The sequence below is a fragment of the Gopherus flavomarginatus genome, chromosome 1 (assembly GCF_025201925.1).
Source record: "Gopherus flavomarginatus isolate rGopFla2 chromosome 1, rGopFla2.mat.asm, whole genome shotgun sequence".
Taxonomy (NCBI): Eukaryota; Metazoa; Chordata; order Testudines; family Testudinidae; genus Gopherus; species Gopherus flavomarginatus.
The window spans coordinates 153,341,634-153,362,970 of NC_066617.1; the positions used below are offsets into that span (position 1 = coordinate 153,341,634).

The window sequence follows — 21,337 nt, forward strand, 5'->3', positions numbered from 1 at the left end:
TCCAGTCCCAGGTCAGCGGACTGCCTGGTGTGACTGGCACACTGGCAATTCACCCTAAGGCAATGACACTTGGGCATATGGAGAGAACCTGCTACCAGGTTCATGCACCAGGCCCTGGCAGAAGCAAGGAAACCGACTGTTCCACTCCCTGAGCTAGGTCTGTGCAGATCAAAAACAAATAAAAGTATTTTAAAAAACAAAACCCAATTTTTGGTGAAAACTTTGAAAACACCAGAGAACAAAAGAATCAGACAAAACTCCTGGTTTATTTACAAAGGAAAGCAAGACCAACACCTCAAATCCATGAGTATTTACAGCACCACAAGGAGGCGAGTGGACCCGCAAGGCTGAGGAGATGGTGGCACAGGTGGTGAGCAGGGAGAGAATTTTCTTTTGGATAAAGGGAGAGCTGAAAGGGGTTAAGCAGCAAGCATCTAAAGGACCAGTGTCAAACAACAACTGACTTTGCAGGAGCAGCTAGTCTCATGGCGGTGTTGAGGTTAACCCCTGTGGGGGCCTGTCTCCCATAAGAGGAGCTTGCGAAGGACAAACAGAGCTGGAGATGAGCCTGAGCCATTAGTGGCCACAGAAAATTAAAGAGGATATTATTTCTCTGACTGCTAAAACGTATCTTAAAGCAGCAGGCTGGAAAGCAGAACAGACTGGATGGGCCTACTGGACTGAGGGTGCAAAGACAGCGAGGGGATCCCAGTCACTTGACCAAGGACAAGGTGTCTTCTGTAGCTGAGGGGAGCTGGAACAAGAGAAAGAACAGCAGATGAAAAGTACTGCCAGAATGCAAGTCTACACTACAGAGTTTTCAGCACAGCTATGTTGGTCTGGGGGAGTGGCAAAACCCCCACCTAGACACGAGATGCTGACAAAAGAGGGCCTCTGTTGACACAGCGAATGTCCTGCAGGGGGATGGTGCTACTTGCTGACAGAAACACTCCTACGTTGTGTCTCCATTAGGTGGCTCTGCCAGTACAGCTATCCTGGCCACATAAACAAGGCCACAGAGTCAGGTGGGTCTGCACATGACGATCTTATTGGGGCCCCCAGAGAACAGAACGACCCCCACTCACCAGGAATATGATCCCAGCCCAGATCCTGATCGTACCTGCAGTGGGAAGTTATTTTTTCTTAAGTGAGCTCTTCAATTTCTCCTTGTCGGACGAGCGCTGCTTCCGCACTTTCTCATCTTTCTTTCCTTTGGCGTTCCCTAAGTTTTCATAAACCGTTGGTTCCTCCTTCTGCCTGTGAGACAGCGAGAAAGCCAGAGAGGTGAGCAGCGCATGGAGAGCCAGGAGGGCAGCACCAGAATGGTGGGGAGGCCAGGGGAGGGTGGGGAAGGGCACGGCTAACGCCCAGGAGAGTGGGGGACTCCTGATTTGCTACAGCTCTTACTTAGAGGACTTTCGGGAGGCCTTGACATGTTGGTTCTTCAGCGCAGGTGGGTACGCAATGTTCCCATATTCAGACTCTTTGGCTCTCCCCTTCTGAGACTGCATGAGAAAACGAGACAAGAGAGGACTGGAGAAGGGGAGAGAGCACAGTGCTGGGGTGTGGGGTAATGGGGCGTGGCAGGGGGCAAAGGGCAGCTGCCTCGTGGCCCCTTATGCCAGGCTAGGACGTGAGGAAATGGGGCGTGGTCAGGCTATGACAGACAGCAGCACAGCATCTCCTGGGACTGAGTGCACGGCATCCCCATTCTCACCTGCATAACATCCAGCTTCTTCTTGGTGGTCTCTATGAACTGGCAGATGGCCATGTAGATGAATTTATACTGGGCCTCAGTCTGCACCATTCCTGAGCGCTGGGCTCTTACCATCTGGATGGTCTTCTGGATGTCTATGTCGCAATCCAGCCCTGGAGGGGGTGTGTTGGGGGACAGGGAGAGGCAAAGAGGCAGTTATGGGCTGAAGGCTGCTGCAGTGAGTTCCTCACCATTTACCTATCCCCAGCCTGCAAGGTCACCAGACAAAATCCTAGTGGAACCTAGTCCCAGCTGGTTCCCCCTCCCCAGGGTGGGAGGAGACACTGGTACCTTCAGCCCTCGGTTCTCTCCCACTAGTCACACTCCCTTCTTGCCTGCCTGCCTCTAAGTCTACCAAGTGGTAGTGCCAATCCCTCGGCAACACTAACGCTCCACTGACTGGGCAGTTATATCCACAAATGAGAGCATCAGAGATCCAACTACTATCCGGGGACAGCCAGCCAGCAGGCATTGCCAGCCTTCCACCAATGGGTCAGTTACAATCCCCAGTGGCAGCCCCCTGCACTTCTCCTCTGCCCTGACCCTATGGTGGGAGCTTTGGCAAAGGGGTGTGGTCACCCTCCCCTGCCATTAAGGCCCTGGGATATTCAGGCAACTGCTTTCTCACCCACATGCCTGATATTTCCCAGCTAGTGAAGCTGCCTTTAGGACCCAGCTGGCGGAGAAGACTGGCCATGGGGCAGAGCCCCGCAGGTAAAGCATAAGCATGGGAAGTATCTTACCCTTGGTGGAAATCGTCTCCACTATCATGTCAATGACTATGATGGTTCCGGTGCGGCCAATCCCAGCACTGCACACAAGGGCACAAGCAGACATCAGGAGATGGCAGTACCATACATCCCACATTCCTCCAGGAACTTATAGCCTCTGGCAGCAACAACAAGGGTTTCCCAGGCTGTTCTGCACCCACTGCTACAAAGCAGCCACCTTGGGGTGTGGTGTGGCATTGTTTAGCAGCGGCACACAAACACTGCACAAGAGATTAGGACAGGAAAGGAGAATTGGATCTCCAGCCTGAGCTTGGGGTGGATTTAGGAAGGTGGAAAGGAAGTGCCAGCACTGGGATTTGCCAGAACAAAGGGATTCAATCAAGAGTCACAGGGAATACACACAATCTTTAATGACTGTGAGCAGTCAGGGTGTTCAGTTTACAGAGACCACTTCCAGCAGGACCGTGACCCCTGTGGAGTGTGGCATTTGGGCAGACTGCACCCTGTGGAGTCAGCCAACCAACTCCCTGCAGCACAGCAGCAGGAGCATTAAAATGAGCAGGTACTGCCCCTACACCCACCTGCAATGCACCACTATGGGCCCAGCTTCAGGGATGCTCTCTTGTTTCTGGTTGATTTGGTCCAGGAAGCTGAGCACCCCTCCCGGCTCACTGGGGACTCCGTGGTCTGGCCAGCCCAGGTACTGGTACTGCCAGATTTCTCGCACAGCTTTACACTAGGGGGCAACAAAACACACACATTGCAGGCTGTGCACAGTTCCACCCCATCCTCCCCATGTCCCCCAGTCTGTTAGGTTCCCATCCTGCATGACAAAGGGACTGAGGGTTTCTGCCCATTAACCTCCAGACTGAGAACAGGCCAACTTAGTTCCCAAACAACAGAGAGAGGGAAACCATATTTGGTCAATGAAGCCCTCCAGCTGGACTGGAACAGGGACCTAGGGGTGAAAGCGCCCATGCTCCATCTTCTGATCCTCGAGCCTGCCAGTCTCCCACTCCTTCCAAATCAGGGACCAGACTGGGACCAGGACCGTAGAAGTTACAGGTCCCATTGCTCTTTGCCTAATGTCCCCTGAAATGCCACAGTCACTGATTCCCAACCTTGAAGACTTAGCCACAGCTAAAGTCCCAGGAACAATTAATGCTCAGGGGTGTGGCACTCACGTTGTCGATTGGCGAGAGACAGAGCTGTCGGAGTTTGTACTCCAGGGCATCACGTTCTCCAAGATTCTCCACAATATAAGGACCATACTCTTTGGTGCTGCCCTCCTCTGGCCAGTAGGGGACGCACTTGTTCTGTGAGGAAACAAGAAGAAAAGGTGATGACTGTAAAGAGGAGACTAACAGAAGAAAAATCTCTAGGGAGAAAGAAAAAGGTAAAGTGGTGAGGGGCTGGGGGCAGGGGTGGGGAGGAGAAAGGAGGAGGTATGGGTGCAAGACATGGCAGCAGGCTCTCTGAGACACCTACTCTCCCTTTCTCCACCTCCCGGGTGGTCATCACAACGATGCGAGAGTTTTCCTGCCACACCATCTGCCAGAAGTCATTGACGGTGGCATCCAGGCAGCCTTGGCTTGCGATGTATGTCTTGGTGAATTCATCTGGGCTGATCAGCTGGTTCTACAGAGGGGCAAATGGACAAGGGAAGGGCAGGGGTTACAGGAACCAGGCGTCCTGTGCCCCCTCCCCAAGACACGGCAGCATTTCTGGAAGCTCACCTTGATGTAGTTGGCATTGATATAATCGGCTCCGGGGATATTTGGGTCCCTGCCTTGTAGGATGACTCGAGAATGATCAACTAGGGAGGTAAGGAAGGGGTTAACACAACACTGAGGTATCCCCCGCACCCCAAAATTCAGGCATTGGTCCCACATCTAGCCGACTCCCTACACTCCGGATCAATCCATCAAACTCTGTTTCCCCACCATCTCTCATACTAGATCAGACTAAGAGGACCATACAACCCAGTGCTCCCCACTTACCCTCTGAGCCGGATCAGCCCAATGAGCCAGTGTATCCAGATGAGCATGCACACCCACACCCACAAGGGCATGCAGAGGAGGCAATGCCTCTCACTAAATCCTTTATGGCTTTAAATACCCAGTCAGGGGCCCCTTGTACCTCATCCTCACGGGAGGGCAAATAAACCCCAGCCAGGTTGAGGCTTCCTCTGAGGTAACTCTAGGCAGGGCTCTGACACTGCCCCTCTATGTGTCAGGCCCTCCCGCTGAGGCAGGAACATGCAGCCCCTGGATGTCTTCCTGATGGGAGGGCAGGACTCACAGGGCAAGATATTCTTATACCGGTTCTTCCCCTTGTTCTCAGGTCTCTGCCCCTCATGCCGATCATACAGATGCTTGGCCTCCTGTTTCTGCAGGCTCTGAAAGGGAAGAAAGGGTAATTGTTATGGCAGAGCAACCCACTGTGATTGGTGTGGGGAGCACAGAGAGTAAGGATGGTCCAGTAGCTAGGGCAGTAGCCTAGGAGACTCGTGAGAGCTGGGTTCAGTTCCCTGTTCTGCATGGCCTTCCTGTGCCTCAGTTCCCCAACCACAAAATGGGGCTAATACCCTGCCCCAGCTCACAGGGGCGTGGGGATGATAAATTCATTTAAGATCGTGAGGCGCTCAGATTCTGTGGTAATGGGGGCCAGTTTCAGAAATGACATGACATAGAGAAGTCATGATAGGGATGAATCCATTCATGGAGTAGGGAAAGAGAATGAGACTGGGAGCAGGGTCTCCCAGAAGGACGTGGAGACAGTCACAACACAATCACTTACATCAAATTCCTCCCAGAATCCAGCCTTGGCTGTCTCCTCAGCTGGGCTCTGCTTGTTCAGTTCATGCACTCTGTTCTCAATGTCTGCCGCGTTCACTCTGGTGGCATAATAGGGCTGGGTAAGGAAGAAGGGAAAGGCTTGGTGAGCAAGAGGGATAGGATGGAGATGGACACATGCTGTAGACAGGGACAGAGGGTGAAGCACCCAAAAGTATCTCTGACACAAGGACCCCATTTACCTGTCTCAGATACACGTAGGATCCGGACAACTCCTCGATTCCAGCCTTCTTGAAATGCTCCACTAGGTCTGCCAGGCTGTCAAACATCTCAGCACCTCCCACTGTGTATCTCCCATTCTGGAGAGAGTAAAGCTGTGTTATTCACATCTCCTAATAGACCCACTGCCCCCCATGGTGAATCTTGCAACCAGTGCCATGGGAGATTGTTACACTGGGACATGAAGCCCTGGGTAGGTCTTGCTCTGTTGAGTTTGAAGCATCGCGTCTCATGTGGTATGTGTTACACCCTCCTGGCATGATGGGCAACTGAGAGCTTGTTCCGGTACCATCAAACTTGTAAGTTGGTGAGCTGACCCTGGGTGTCCTGCTGCATGGGTGGAAACCCAGAGAAGTCAACTTCCCCCTCAGCTCTTGTTTAAGGTCAGTTGTTTTGTTTCTCCATAATTCACTTGCATACACTCTCCACTGTCCCAAACCCACCCATGTTAGAATCATAGAATATCAGGGTTGGAAGGGACCTCGGAGGTCATCTAGTCCAAGACCCTGCTCAAAGCAGGATCATCCTCAAAGAAGGATCATATGGAGTGAGAGAAGACCTAGTAATGTGTGGGTTGATCTTCTCCACCAGGCTAGGCTTAGGGACCTCAGCAAGGTCTTCTCTCCAGCAAGAGGTTTGTAGCTCCTCAGCTTCTCATCACAGCTCAGCAGCTCATTTCTGGAACTCCCTATGAAGTTGGAAGAACCCTATAGAGCCAAGGAGACCAGAAACAACTGATCTTCCTTCTCTCCACTATCTTCCTCTCTGGCCTCCCTGTGTCACACTTTGTTCCCTGTCCCAGGCGCATAACTGCCTGGTTCAGTCTCCAGAGTCTCCTCTCCTTCAATCTCACAGGCTCCTTTGAGGCTCTGCTCTGTTCAATGTAGGAGCTCCCACTGCTACCCAGAGCTCCCTTCCTGTCTTCCTGCCACTTGTGTCTGCACTAGATTCCTCCCTCATCCTGGATGCAGCAAAATCAGACATCCCCCACAGCCACTGCTCAGACCAGGCAAGGACTAAGGAACCCGACAGTAGGCAGCCAAGCCCTTAGTATGGATTTCATATACATTGTTGGGATACAAAAACATTCCAGCAGTTTCCATATCTTCTTGTTGGTAAAAATAGAGCAAACAGCTGCCACAGACAAATGTTTCCTTCCCTCCCTCTGCTTGCTCCCTTCCCTGCACCCCGCCCCATCTCTCACCTCACACAAGATCTTGACATGGGTGACCTTAAGCCGAGCCCCAGGGGTGCCAGCAGCCCCAGTTGGTGGGGCCTCAGGCCCAGCTTTGGGTTGGTCAGTCAGGACAGACAGGACAAAGTCACCAGGTTTGCTGAGGCTCTCACGCACCAGGAAAGTCCAGGGGATGGCCTTGGACTGGAGCAGAGACTCAGCTGCTGGGCCAGATAGATGCCCATGGTACCACCTGGGAGAAAATGGGACAGAGTCAGACAAGAGCGGGGAGTTGCAGGGCCAGAGGGGAACCAAGTGAGGGACAGGACCTAGGGCACGTGGGGATGAGGGAAAGAAGAGGAGGGACCAAGAGTTAGAGGGGAGATGAGCAGAAGGTGCCTGTGGCTGAGCGAAGTTAGGAGGGACAGGACCTGAGGGGTGCCAAGGTGGATGGAGCGTGGAACAGAAGGGACAAGTGAGCCAGGGGCAGGGAGCCAGAGGAAAGCTAAATGGAAGACAGGTTTAATAATTGTGAGACACGGTGGGGGGGGGGGAGGAAATGTTAAGAACTGTATGTTCTGGCCCAGTCCTCTCACGGGGGTGAGGCTTAACACAGCAGGGGTCATTACCCAGTGACTCACTGCAGGGCACAGCCGGGGTCAGTATCTAGTGATGTAAGTAGCTACAGTTACAATTCCCCTTTATTTGGAAAATCAAATGCACCTGAAACATAATACAAATGCCCAACCAGTACAGCCAGTTTAATATCACACACACAGATGGGATATCTAGATTGCCTGATCTGGGTAAATAACCTGAATCCCCTGACAAAGGAGAACGTTATTCTGACTCTAATTGGACATGTGTCATCTCTGATCTCTGAAGCTTGATGGCTTTCAGATCACACAGCCACTTCCTGTTCCCAGAACAGGTCCTTTGGCAGGGATCTGTTTGGCCATTGAGGTAGGTCTGTCTGTGTTCACTACTCTTGGTAGTTTTCATTGTCAGTCACTAGGCACGTGTGTTACTTCTCCCATTGCACAAGCCTTCTCCGTAGCATTCTATGTGTCCACTAGATACAGAGCGCCAATGGAAACTCCTTGGTTTTGTCTAAATGTCTTCTGTTCCTCCTGTAGGACTGACCCTCAGGAGAGGCTATGACACTACCTCTCAGTGAGTGGTGCAGCTGTTGACAAGGTTTCCAGCCCCTTCCTGATTGGAATTAACATTCTCTCCTGCTTGCAATGGGGTGACTCCAGCGTTCTTGTCAATTTTCTTATGTTGCAGTTTCTTGCTCTTTGGTAAGCACTCCAGGGTCACTGGTCTCTGGCTGAAGAAGTCAGAGCTACAGCTAACAGCTGGTGGCATAAGGTTTGTGTCCTGCTGCCCAGGGGTCTCTGAACCGGGGACTCTAAGGAAGCCTGTGAGGTGAGTTGTGATAGACTCACAAAGCTAAACAGGGATCCGTGAATCTGCCAGGACCCTTTTTTATTTTGATTCTCGAGTTCTTTGCTATTTGTACCAACATTTCTGCTAAATGGCTGCATTTGAGTGCACATAAGGGTGTGGCATGCGGTGTGGAACTGATACATTAATGCAGAGAGCAGAAACGAGCCACTCGTGAATTGTGAGCCATTCTCTGCTACTAACACGTTTGGAATCCTGTGGTGAGCTCAGTGCTACACAATGGTTATTCCCTTGCTACTCAGCATGGTCTGCAACAGCTCAGTCATCTAAGAAGCTGAGTACTTGCTCACGAATAAGAGGTTCCTATTTAGTTCTAGTAGATCTAGCTCTACCCTAGACCAAGGGTGATCATGTATCTCATGTGATGTCAGCCATCCCTATGCATTTGGCTTCCTCTGTTGATGCAGGGATTGTATTTACATTTTATTACCTTTGCGGCAGCATTCATGTGTGGCTGGAGTAGGCCACCTCCAGCTCTCTCTTGCATTCCTAGTACCCAGTTGGAGGCCATGGGTTATGCTCAGTACTTCTCACTTCATGCTGTGTTGTATTATGACACAACCTTCTCTGTACGGGGTCCCATCATCAGCAATTTCCCCTTGATGGTCCCAGTCAGACTGGAGATCCCTGGACTGCTCCTCCCAACCATCCAGCTAGAAGGACTTCCTCAGCTGTTGTGAGCTGGGGCCGTTTTTCGTTTTCTTATTTGAATTTGTCAAATTTTCTTTCAGAAGCAGTTGGTTAGTGAATCCTATTTACTCCAAATCCTCTTCCTGAGGCCACTATTCCCAGGCACGTGCTGCTCGCCTGGCCCCTCTTACACATTTAATCAGTGCTGTGGCAATTTCATGATCCTGTTCTGAAGTCCAGGCTGTGCTTCAGTGGTTTCTGTGATGTGGCTTCCAATTCTTCACGGTCTGTTTCTACCTTGAACAGATTAATGAAACAACTCACAAACCAAAACGATTCCCAACATTTCTTCTTCATCTGAGCATCGGGCTGTGGTGACTTAGTAAAAGCACATGCTACTGGCTAAGCATTTTGCATGTCAGCTTAGGGGCAGAGGGAGCTGTTTGGAGAGCAAGAAATGGCTGTGTGATTAGCAAGCCATCAAGGTTCAGTCTGTGATTTACACACCCACTAACACTGAAGTAAATGGCTGTGGATCCTGGCTGTCACAAAACAGTGATATAAACCCTCTGTCACCCTGACCTTGATCACGTGAGTGGGGCCAGGCAATGAAGAAAACCTCATCACGCCTTAGAGGAGCTGGCCTGTCTTCAGACACCTAGGGCAGGCTCCCCCCAGTCTGGGGTTCTGGAGGGGCTGGAGGCAGGCAGCCCTTCCTGCTGGGGCAAGGGGCTCTTTTTGCCCTGTCTCATTCCAGGGCTGGGCCTCTGCTCTCCTCATCTGCAGAGAGGAAATAGTTAACCCCCCTGGTGGCCCAGCTCAGGGAAGACACGTGATGGAAAATCTCTCAGGGAGAGAGAGTGAGAAAAGGAGCTTTCGTAAGAGCTAGGGGGAGAGAAGTTTCCAACCGCAATAGTAAGGGAGGAAGCTGCAGAGCCCCAGCCCAAGCCAACGGCCCTGACTGGAGCAGACAAAACGCTGAGGGGCACACATGCTGCGCCCCACACAGGACCGCAACCCTGCCCCAGGGTGAGGGGCACCGCTGTGGAACAGCCACCCACCACCAGGGGGCTGAGAGCACAACACAGTGCAAACCACCTGATTTGATTTAGGATCACAATGCCAAAGACATATGCAAATAGGGGAGGGGAGGGAGACCAGGTGGGGACTGGAATAGCATGATCTGAGATGTCCTTCAGCAGGATGCCCAGCACTGGAATAGCAGGGGGCTGCAGGGCAGGTCTGCGGGCCATTGGCAGAGCTGTGTGGGGAGCCCAGCACTGCAATAGCAGGGGGGGGCTGCATGGCAGGACTGAGAGGCATTGGTTCTTACACTGCACTCTATATTACACTGAGGCCTCTTCTTGTAACTAGCATCACAATTTTCACTTTTAGCAACAAGATATAAATAGCAAAACCAATGAGACAGCGGAAGTCAAAGTTGCCAAATATAAGCAGGGCCCACATTGAAATTTCACAGACTTGCATGCAAAGGAGCAGATAGGGGGACATTTTATATTTAGTTAATTCTGGAGTGGGGGCTGGGCTATGCTCTCAGTCCCAGACACTCTGGTACCAAAACTGTGTTCAGAGGAGTGAAGAGGGGCATACCATGGAAATTAGCCCCTCAGTTCACAGGGGTGCAGATCGAGGCTGCGGGGGTGGCCATTAGCCCCTCAGTAAAAGACTGGTGGTTGCTCTGCTTACTCCATACCTCTCTGTAGTGGGATCGGAGCAGTTCAGTGGATACCTCAGGTCTATTACAGTCCCATCTTTATCCTGTAGTGAACCCTGCTGCTGTGTGTAGTACTCCACCAGTTCAGACAGCGTGGCAAACTTCTCCCCTCCATAGAGATCATAATAATCCCCAGTGTTCTGGATACGAATGTGGGTCACCTGGTCACCGACCCTGAGGGATGAGGCAGAGAGGAGTCTGGTGAAGTACAGGAGAGGGTCAGGAAAAGGGGAAAGGGAAGTAAAGTCCCTCCCAGGACGGGGTGCATGGGGAATGAGGTCAGGAAGTAGGACGGAGAGTGGGTCAGACAATGATGCCCCTCGGGTATCTTTTGGGCAGGTGCCAGGATGAAGGGAGGGAGCAATGGGGCTGGAAAGCACAGCCCCTTATATATCCTGGGGATGGTATAGGCAGAATGGGGCCGGGGCAGAGAGCGAAGCATCCACATATCCCTGGGATGGCAACAAATGTGGCAGGATGGGGTCTGAGTTACCCACCTAACAGAGAGGGAGAAATCTCCCAGATTCTTTCGACTGGGTCTAGCCAAGAAGCTTCCATGAACTCCTCGTCCCTTGAGTAAGGCCTCAGCTTGCAGTCCACTCAGGTCCCGGTGGAACCACCTATGGGAGAGCAGAAAAGCAGGAAAAAGTAAACGCTGACAGATAGAGGGTATACAGCCATACTTCTATGAGGGGTCTGTACAGTGGTCCCCACAAAAGGATCCCAACCCTTGAGGGGGTCATACAACAGATGGCCTGGGAAGGTCCTCTGTCACACACTCCTGGGGTATAATCCCAGACCCATCCCCAGGAAAGGATTGTACTGGGGGTGACTGGGACAGAGCAAGTGACATTATTCCCCACCACCTATCCCACCCCCACCACCTTCTCAGCTCCCCTCTTACCTCACCATCGTCGAGGGAGAGCAGCCAAGGGGCTGGGTAGCTACAACCAAAGGAACTTGAAAAATGTAAAGAAATGAGCTTTTAACGCTGACAAGAAAAGGGAAGTAAGCGTCTGCTGTCTCTGCTCGATTCCCTAATGCTGAGCTCCCGATGCGTTACTCTGGCCATCTACCTCTCCAGTGTCCCCTTCTCTCAGTCCATCTGCCTCTCTCTGACTCTGACTCCCCTTCTCTCCCTGTCTCACTCACTCTCTCCCTGTGGCAGGGCACAAACACAAGAAAGGCAAGTGCGTGGCTCAGATAGCACACAAGTCAAGGAACAGGAAGCGTTGCTGAGCCATCAGCTCCTCAGCCCTGAGCTGCTTTGCACAAACTTCTGCTTCTCCTTTTGGCTTCCCTCCCCACCCCCCCTTTTCCTTCTCAGTTATTCTTGGTGTGTTCCCCGCCCACCCACAGTGGGGTTACCTCTTTGGGCATTGTAACTCCCCTCCCCATCAACATGTCAGTAACATGCTTCACATCAAACACACAAAGCTTCTTGCAATGGTGCAGAGCAGCTCATAGAATCATTGCAACTTGTACGGGGTCACGGCACAGCTGCAGGGCCAATGCAGACAGCAAATGCTGGCCCCGTAGCTGCAGTGGTGCAATTAGTCCCTTCCCACAATGTCTGTTGCCACCAGGTAAGCCACTCCATGGAGGTCTGAAAGCAGCTAAGACTGTACTCAGCTATTCTGAACTATCTAGCTTAGCATGAAAGAAAGTGCCTTCCCAACACTCCTACAAAGTAGGGAAGTTATTCCCATTTTACAGATGGGGAACTGAGGCATAGGGTAGATGACGTGTCTTGCCCAAAGAGTCTGTGGCAGAGCCAGGCATTGACCCCAGGTCTTCCAAATTTCAGTCCAGCGCTCTAACCACAAGACCATTCTTCCTTGCGCTGCCTGCCCTTGACAGTCCTTTTGGGATGTGCCTGAGAGATGAAGAGCATCAGTGGATTAGCAAGAGTTGGGGCTACCCAGGTTACTGTTCAGAGTGCAGCAGCCTACACAATCAAATGGCATATGCATCACCTGGTGCAAGCAGCAGAGTCCAAATACAGCATATTAAGTCCAAAGTAGCTGAACTGGAGATGCAGAGAGAAATATTAATAGCTATGGAATATAGGGATGTTAGAATTGACTTTCCCAATCCTCCATTTGTGGGGGAGAAGTGGAGAATTAGGGGGTCAAAGAAACGGGATCCATCTTCCAATAGCAGTTGAGAAGGCTGGTCCTTGCTCCTCACCACAGGAAGGGTGCTCCAGAAGATGAGGATATAGGTGTGAGATGTAAACACGTTGAGTGTTTTGTGGAGATTTGATCATTAGACTATGGATAACTGGTGACTGTAAGAACTGTTCAATGACTTTTCTACCAGCTAGAAAGGTGGCAGATCCTACACATCTAGACAGACTACTAGTGGTGGCTGAGGAGGAGTCTGTGGTACACTCTGAAACTGATGACACGGGGAAGTGTAGGAGAGAAGTCCTGGAAGCTATATTTAGATTGCTAGAAAGAATGCTTAGTTCCAGGGGCTTTGCAGCTCTGAAGCATTTCTAGTTCCATACAAAAGACTAGTTAGGTCAGGGGAACTTCAGAGTCTCAACATATGGCTATGAAGCTGATGTTAAGAAGACGGATTTACATTTAACTAGCACAGGAATTTGATGGAGGGCAGGGGGAGGGAGAGAATTTATACAAGGAATGGGCAGCACCTTAGGCCAGGCAGAACTAGATTACTGGCACAACTTGCTTCAACTAGGACTGGACAGCAGCCAATAGGTGCTAAGGAGCACTCAGGTTAGACAAAGACATCTTGTTAGAGATGTCAATGATTCAAAGGCATCACTATCCAGTAGAGAGTAGGCAGAAATTACAGCTCCACTGTAGCAGGGGCAGGTTTAGACCACAGAGATAAATGCTGATGGTCACTAGGGTATCAGAATGAGGAGTTAAACAGCAATAGGCACCTAGGCAAAAATAAAACTCACCAGATGAACTGCTTACAAGAATATGCACTCATTAAAATCAGCAACTATACCAGAGTGTAGCAAATGTACCAATCCTTGAAAAAAACAACCCTCTGTGTGAACATAACAAACAGGGACAAACATCACAGCTTCTGCAAAGGAACATCTATTATAATTCTTTGAATTTATGAATAAAATAGTGGATTAAGGAGAACTGGCTGACATAGCTTTCAAAACCTTTATTAAAGGCCCTCACAAGAGACTGCTAAGAAAAGCAAATAGCATGGGGTGAGAGGTGAAATTCTGTCATGGAATGGAAACAGTCTGAGGCCTGGTCTACACAACGCGTTTATCCGATTTTAGCAGCGTTAAACCGATTTAACGCTGCACCCTTCCACACAACGAGGCCCTTCATATCGATATAAAGGGCTCTTTAAACCGGTTTCTGTACTCTTCCCCTATGAGAGGAGTAGCGCTGAAATAGGTATTACCATATCGGATTAGGGTTAGTGTGGCTGCAAATCAATGGTATTGGCCTCCGGGCGGTATCCCACAGTGCACCATTGTGACTGCCCTGGACAGCAATCTGACCTCGGATGCACTGGCCAGGTAGACAGGAAAAGCTCTGCGAACTTTTGAATTTCATTTCCTGTTTGCCCAGCGTGGAGCTCTGATCAGCACGGGTGACGATGCAGTCCCAAATCTAAAAAGAGCTCCAGCATGGACAGTACGGGAGATATTGGATCTGATCGCTGTATAGGGAGACAAATCTGTTCTATCAAAGCATTTGAAAAAATCTCCAGACAGAGGCCACAGCAGGGACTCAGCACAGTGCTGCGTGACAAGCGTAACAGAAAGCCAAAGAATCAAATGGACGCTCATGGAGGGAGGGAGGGGGGACTGAGGACTCCAGCTATCCCACAGTCCCCGCAGTCTCCGAAAAGCATTTGCATTATTGGCTGAGCTCCAAATGCCTGTAGGATCAAACACATTGTCCAGGTGGTTCAGGGTATAGCTCGTTAATTTAGGGCCTCCTCCGTGAAAGAAAAGGGAAAAAAATCGTTTCTTGACTTTTTTATATGTCACCCTATGTCTACTGCATGCTGCTAGTAGACACAGTGCTGAGGCAATGAACAGCAGCATCCTCTCCCCTCCCCTCCTCGATGGCAGACGGTACAATATGGCTGCTATCCATCATCATCATCAGCCCGTGAGTGCTCCTGGCTGGCCTCAGGTGAGGTTGGCCAGGGGCGCCTGGGTAAAAATAGGAATGATTCCCGGTCATTCCCAGTAGTTGGTACAGAACGGCTGGTAACCGTCCTCATCATAGCAACTGGGGGCTGAGCTCCAACAGCCCCCTCCTTTCATGTCTAAAGAAAAGATTCTGTATCATAGCAGCGGGATGCTAGGCTCCTCTCCCCGGCACCGTTTAATGTCCTGCCTGGACTATCATAGCAGCTGGAGGCTGCCCCCCTTCATTTTATCTCACTAACAAGTCAGTGTTTCTTATTCCTGCATTCTTTATTACTTCATCACACAAATGGGGGGGGGCCCTGCAACAGTAGCACAGGAGGGTTGGGGGAGGAGGGAAGCAACGAGTTGGGTTGTTGCGGGGGCACCCCCTAGAATGGCATGCAGCTCATCATTTCTGCAGGATCTGACAGGGAGCGGCTGTGCTCTCTGGTACACTGGTTCTCTAGCACACTTGCCACATATTCTACGCAGGACTGACTCTATTTTTAGATACAACATAAAGGAGGGAATGACCCAAGGGGGTCATTCCCATTTTTGTCTTTGCACCCCCGGCAGACCTCAGCCAGGAGCACCCATGACAGCAGCAGATGGTACAGAACGACTGACAACCATCATCTCATTGCCAATTTACAATGGCACAGCAGATGGTACAGAACAACCAATAACTGTCTCTGCTATCTTGCAAAGGCAAATGAATGCTGCTGTGTAGCGCTGCGGTACCGCCTCTGTCAGTGGCATCCAGTACACATATGGTGACAGTGACAAAAGGCAAAACGGGCTCCATGTTTGCCATGCTATGGCATCTGCCAGGGCAATCCAGGGAAAAAGGGCGTGAAATGATTGTCTGCCGTTGCTTTCACGGAAGAAGGAATTAGTGACGACATTTACCCAGAATCACCCGCGACACTATTTATGCACCATCATGTATTGGGATCTCAACCCAGAATTCCAATGGGCGGGGGAGACTGCAGGAACTATAGGATAGCTACGGGATAGCTACCCACAGTGCAACGCTCCAGAAATCGACGCTAGCCTCGGTACATGGACGCACACCAGTGAATTAATGTGCTTAGTGTGGCCGTGTGCACTCGACTTTATACAATCTGTTCTACAAAACCGGTTTATGTAAAATCGGAATAATCCCATAGTGTAGACGTACCCTAAGAGAAACAAGGAGTAGAATAAACAGGCAATTTCCATTGTGACACAGGGTTAGGAGTGGAATGCCACACCGTTTTGCAATGGGATAGTTATTTAACATATTTCTTACTGATCTGACAAAGAGAGTGAGCATGCATATGACACTAAAATATTTATGTTGGTCATGACAGAATAAAACAGTGAAAAATTTCAGAAGGAGCTACTCAAGCAAGATGAAAGGGCAGTATGATGGTGGACTGAATTCACTGATGACAAGTGCAAGGTAATGGACATTGCAAGGAATAGTGTGAACTCATCCTACATCTTATTGGGTTCTAAATTAACTGGAACCCGAATGTCCTTGTGGAGGTTCAATGAAACGTCTGCTTAACGGGCAGTAGCCATCAAAGAATCCAACGAGGCTTTAAGATGCAGACCAATGGGATGGAGAAGAATTGCTGGAGCTCAACCAATGATGTTGCACCAGTCAGTGGGATATCCTCACCTGGAACACCATGCTCATCTCTAGTTACCCTCTCTCAGGTCTGGAAAGACTGGGACTGTTTAGAGAAGTAACTAATAAGAGGGGACAAGAAATGTACACATGACAGTAGTGGTAGGGCAGCAACGAGACTGGAGCTGCATTGTGCTAGGCAATGTATTCATATTAGACACAGAGATAGCCTCTGCCTCAAAGAGCTTAGAGTCTCAATAGACAAAACAAAGGCCATGTCTACAGCCGCAGCTATTGCTTCCTACAGTGACAAAATGCTGCAGTGGTGCAGCTGAGCCACTGTAGTGCATCAGCAAAGACACTAACTATGCCGACGGGAGGTAGCTCTCCTGTCAGTGTAAGTACTCCACCTTCCAGAGAGGCGGAAGCTAGGTTGACGGGAGAATTCTCCAGGGGACCTAGCACTGTCTACATTGGAGATTAGATTGGCTTAACCATATTGCTCAGGTGCATGGATTTTTTACACCCCTGAGCAATGTAGTTATACCTACACTGGGAAATTAGGTTGACCAGGCTAGGAGCAGTAAATAGGTCAACAGAAGAATCCTTCCCTCAACCTAGCCATTCTATTCTGGGGCTTACAACCTAACTATGGTGCCAGGGTGCAAAATTTTGCACACCCCTGCCTTAGCAACATAGCTAGGTTGAGCTAATTTTTAAGGGTAAACCAGGCCAAAGAGTGAGAGGTGAAAAGGCACAGAGGAAAGTGACTTGCTTATAGTAACTCAGCAAGTCAGTGACAGAGCCTGGAACAGAACCTAGGTCTCCTGACTCCACCTGACTATGCTGTCTAATAATAATAAGGACTTGGATAGTGAAGGTGAATCAGGCACTCCTATGCACTGTTTCTCATAACATATGAGCAAGGGGACTGTCAATGACACTGAAAGGGAGCTAATGTAAAGCTGATACAAGGAATTTGCTTTTTAAATACGTGTTATTAGTCTGTGGAATTCAGCACTGCAAACTGCCATACCAACGGCTTGTATGCAGTGTAGTTGCAGCCGTGTCAGTCTCAGGATATAAGAGACACAAGGAAGGTGAAATAGCTATCATTTATTGGACCAACTTCTGTTGGTGAGGCCCTAAAGAAGAACTCTGCCTCTCTCACCAACAGAAGTTAGTCCAATAAAATGTATTACCTCACCCATCTTGTCTCTCTGATACCATAGGTTTAGCAGGATTCATGTAAGGATTGGACATTTGTATGGATAACAAGAACATCCACATTTACATTAGATAAGAAAAACCAGCAGGATAGTACGTCTCCTGCTGCCGGACATAACCCGATCACTGACTAAGGGGGGTAAGGAAGAAACTTCTCCTGGAAACAGGTTATTGCACAATAAACCAAGGGATTTTCTACACATTGATCTGAAGCAATTGGCTGCGGCCACTGACCAGATCTTGCAGTTGCTATGTTAATACTCTGTGTGGTCCCTCCTCCAGAGGAGAACAGAGAGAGTGGAAGACAAATGGGAAGAATGAGCATTGGAGCTATGCCCCAGTGTTCTTGTACCATGGGCATGGGAGCAGGGAGGGAAAGGAGAGACCTCATTGGGTCCTCATTCCATTCTCACTGACAACTTAACAGCTCTAAGCACTTGAATTCATTGGTACTGACCATGGCTTAGATATCAGCCAGGGACACATGTGGCTTAAGCCACGGTCGAGAGGGGCCCCCAGTATGCTGGGCTCCATGACTCTTGTGACACTGTGGAATCCAGACCCTTCTGCAGAATTCAGAATTTCAGCAGCCATTTCAAAACAATTCAGCTGCCAGCCCTTTTGGCTGTATAGGAAGCTTTCTGGAGGTGCCTTCCTGCAGTTCTGTCTGCTGGAATCTGCATAGCAAACACTTCTGGTAAGTGTCAGAACTCCTGGGTTCAATTCCCAGTGCAGGAAGGGGAGCAGGGAGAGTCGTTTAGAGTGGGGAGAGGCCTGGCCTTAGGGGTTCTATTCATGGCTCTGCCTTTGACTTGCCATGGGATGTGGGCCAATCCCTTCCCCATCTGTGCTTCAATGCAAATGAGCCTTTACTTTTGCTAGGTGAGCAGTACTGACCCCCAATACAGCCCTGCTGAATCCCATCACTCCTGCTCCCTTATAGCCCCCCTTGCCCACTCCCTCTAGGGCAGGGGTAGGCAACCTATGGCACGTGAGCCAAAGGCGGCACGCGAACTGATTTTCAGTGGCACTCACACTGCCTGGGTCCTGGCCATCAGTCCAGGCGGCTCTGCATTTTAATTTACTTTTAAATAAAGCTTCTTAAACATTTTAAAAACCTTATTTACTTTACACAACAATAGTTTAGTTATATATTATAGACTTATAGAAAGAGACCTTCTAAAACCGTTCAAATGTATTACTGGCACCCGAAACCTTAAATTAGAGTGAATAAATGAAGACTTGGCACACCACTTCTGAAAGGTTGCTGCCCCCTGCTCTAGGGTCTTCACTTTCCCCACGTCTGCCTTTCATTTCCTATTTCTCCCATCACAGGGCCCTTTTATCAGACCCTAAAGCCAACAAACCCCTGGAGAAATACACTCACCCACAGGATGGCATCAGGTCCCCGGCCGCAGGGGTCCCCACTGAGAAGGAAGGAATAAGAGAGGCTCAAGTGGACGGAGTACTGCAGCTGTCGGCCAGAGGAGCCTAGTGAAAAGGAGATAAACAATACTGAAGATATAGAGGAAACAGGAAGAATTTCCTGGGAAGGGGGTGCAGGACTGAAGACCGTTACAGACCCATGGAGTGGGGGTAGCAGCCAGAGGGAAAGCATGGGTAACTCTATGGGGCCTGGGACAAGATGGTTAATGGACCTGACATTCCTAGATCAGGGCTGCTAGGAGTCCCCTGACTCGTCTGCGTCTAATCCAGTCAGTAAGGCTCTGAATGCCACTTACCTGTCCAGCCCTAATACTTCCCCTCCAACATGGTCACAAGAGTTGGGGTGAGGTGGGGCAGAGGGAGAAGGAAGAAGCCTGAGATCAGACAACGGGGCTCAGGACAAAGGGCTTCCGTCTCACCACTTGCAAATCTCTCCCTGAGCAGAGTTAATAAATAGATAGGCAAGTGGGGGAGGGGACATCCAACCTGAGGGGGTGGCCAGGTGAGCAAGGTAGGAACTGCCTGTTCTCCCTGCCTCCTCCTCACTAAGTCTCCGCCCTCACTGGTGGACTGGTAATAGAACCACAGAGAACGCATAAGCAAATAAAACTTGGTCACCTGGAAGCTGCCACCTGAGCCACAGCTCCGGGTCCTTCCAGTCCAGGGATCCGCACACAGTCCTGCCAATGCCCCTCAGTCCTGCCCTGCAGCCCCCTGCTATTCCAGTGCTGGGCTCCCCACACAGCCCTGCCAATGCCCATCAAACCTGCCCTGCAGCCCCCCTGCTATTCCAGTGCTGGGCTCCCCACACAGCTCTGCCAGTGCCCATCAAACCTGCCCTGCAGCCCCCCTGCTATTCCAGTGCTGGGCTCCCCACACAGTTCTGCCAATGCCCCTCAGTCCTGCCCTGCAGCCCCCCTGCTATTCCAGTGCTGGGCTCCCCACACAGCTCTGCCAATGACCATCAAACCTGCCCTGCAGCCCCCCTGCTATTCCAGTGCTGGGCTCCCCACACAGCTCTGCCAGTGCCCCTCAGTCCTGCCCTGCAGCCTCCTGCTATTCCAGTGCTGGGCTCCTTGCACAGCTCTGCCATTGGCCTTCATTCCTGCCCTGAAGTCACATCAGTCAAATGCCCCTCATTCAAATCCCAGAGTACCTACATTCCCAACAAATGTGGTGTCCCCTCACTTTTATTGTTGAAAATTAGTATCAGAAATGCAAACCATGAGGCTGAGGCTATGTCTACACTTTAAATGCCACAGAGCTATCTCTCTCTTCCACCACAGGTCTCTTTTATCAGCCTCTAAAGCCAAGAAAGCACCTGGAGGTCTACACTTAAAATACCACTGTGCTGCTTCAGTGTAGACCTTTATTACAGCAATGGGAGGGTTCTCTCATCACCGCAGTAAATCCAGCACTAGGCTCCCCACACAATACCCGAGAGGTGGCACCTACGGTAACGGAAGAATTAAACCGTCAATCTACTGTTGCCTATACAGGGACTTGGGTCAGCTTAACTACATCAGTCAGGGGTGTCAGATCCCTGAGCGATGTATCTGGGTCAATCTAACTTTCTACTGTAGACCAACCCTGAGTCAGAGTCCTTTACTCTCAAGAATTGTGCAGCTTCTTAAATTCCATGCCTCAATAATGTAATGTGCCCCTCATTTTGGGTCTTTGTCACACATTGGCCCTGTCTAGACTAGGAGAATAAATTGTGTTTAATACTTTAGCCAATATCTTTTAACTTACACATTGTTAAACACTATCTTTTAAGACGACACAGTTTAACACCTTTAAAAACATGATACCTTGTGGTGATCAACCCTAGGATCCCGCTAACAGTGTTAAACACATCTAAACTAGTATAAACATGTGTTATTAAGTAGTCTCTGCTACCACATTTTTAAACATAACCTATTTTCCAAAACTAGACAGAACCATTACATCTGATGCTTGCGTCTTGGCAGGTTGAGAGATATACATGGAGCCCCACACCTACATGCCTGCTGTTCCAGTTCTGAACCCCCATCACTCTGTTGCCTCTCAGTGCTGGCCTACAGCACTCCCTGCTGGGCCTACAAGGTTGGATGTTTAGAAAATGTTAACTGGTTTCAAGCCTTTTACTTCCAGGCCTAAGATGTGTGGTATGAGGGATCATGATTTCTATTTCTTCTAATTTATCTCATGCAAGGTGCTGTCTCCTCAAGGCAAGGCCACAAGGATTACAGGGTTACCAGTAGGGGAGGAGATAACCAGAACTCCCTTCTTCCTTAAATTCCCTTTTCCCAGGAAGCAGCAGTAGGATCCAGACTGGGCAAAGACTCACTCAGAA

General features: G+C 50.0%; 1 protein-coding gene across 2 annotated transcripts; it reads right to left on the bottom strand.

Moving 5' to 3' along the window:
- Positions 1-247: 247 nt before the first annotated feature.
- On the bottom strand, positions 248-19,941 carry PTPN6 (protein tyrosine phosphatase non-receptor type 6). 2 transcript variants are annotated; one of them, XM_050967241.1, is made up of 17 exons: positions 19,299-19,941; positions 18,944-19,047; positions 11,065-11,187; positions 10,547-10,741; positions 6,766-6,988; positions 5,525-5,641; positions 5,287-5,400; positions 4,789-4,885; positions 4,224-4,303; positions 3,976-4,125; positions 3,672-3,803; positions 3,069-3,223; positions 2,500-2,567; positions 1,718-1,869; positions 1,408-1,505; positions 1,121-1,257; positions 248-754 (listed from the first exon to the last, which is right to left on the bottom strand). In XM_050967241.1, exons 2-16 carry the CDS (start codon positions 18,955-18,957, stop codon positions 1,134-1,136), a joined length of 1,842 nt encoding a protein of 613 aa, XP_050823198.1. In that variant the 5' UTR covers positions 18,958-19,047; positions 19,299-19,941; the 3' UTR covers positions 248-754; positions 1,121-1,133. The 2 variants fall into 2 exon arrangements, with proteins under 2 accessions (XP_050823198.1, XP_050823207.1); XM_050967250.1 differs by lacking the exons at positions 18,944-19,047; positions 19,299-19,941 and adding an exon at positions 11,472-11,885.
- Between the last annotated feature and the right edge of the window lie 1,396 nt (positions 19,942-21,337).

Excerpts from the sequence above, each read along its gene's own strand:
- PTPN6 (XM_050967241.1), bottom strand. Across the intron at positions 10,742-11,064 it reads GATTTCTCCCTCTCTGTTAG|GGTCGGTGACCAGGTGACCC; the intron begins GTGGGTAACTCA and ends CTCATCCCTCAG. Across the intron at positions 4,126-4,223 it reads TCAATGCCAACTACATCAAG|AACCAGCTGATCAGCCCAGA; the intron begins GTGAGCTTCCAG and ends GCCCCTCTGTAG.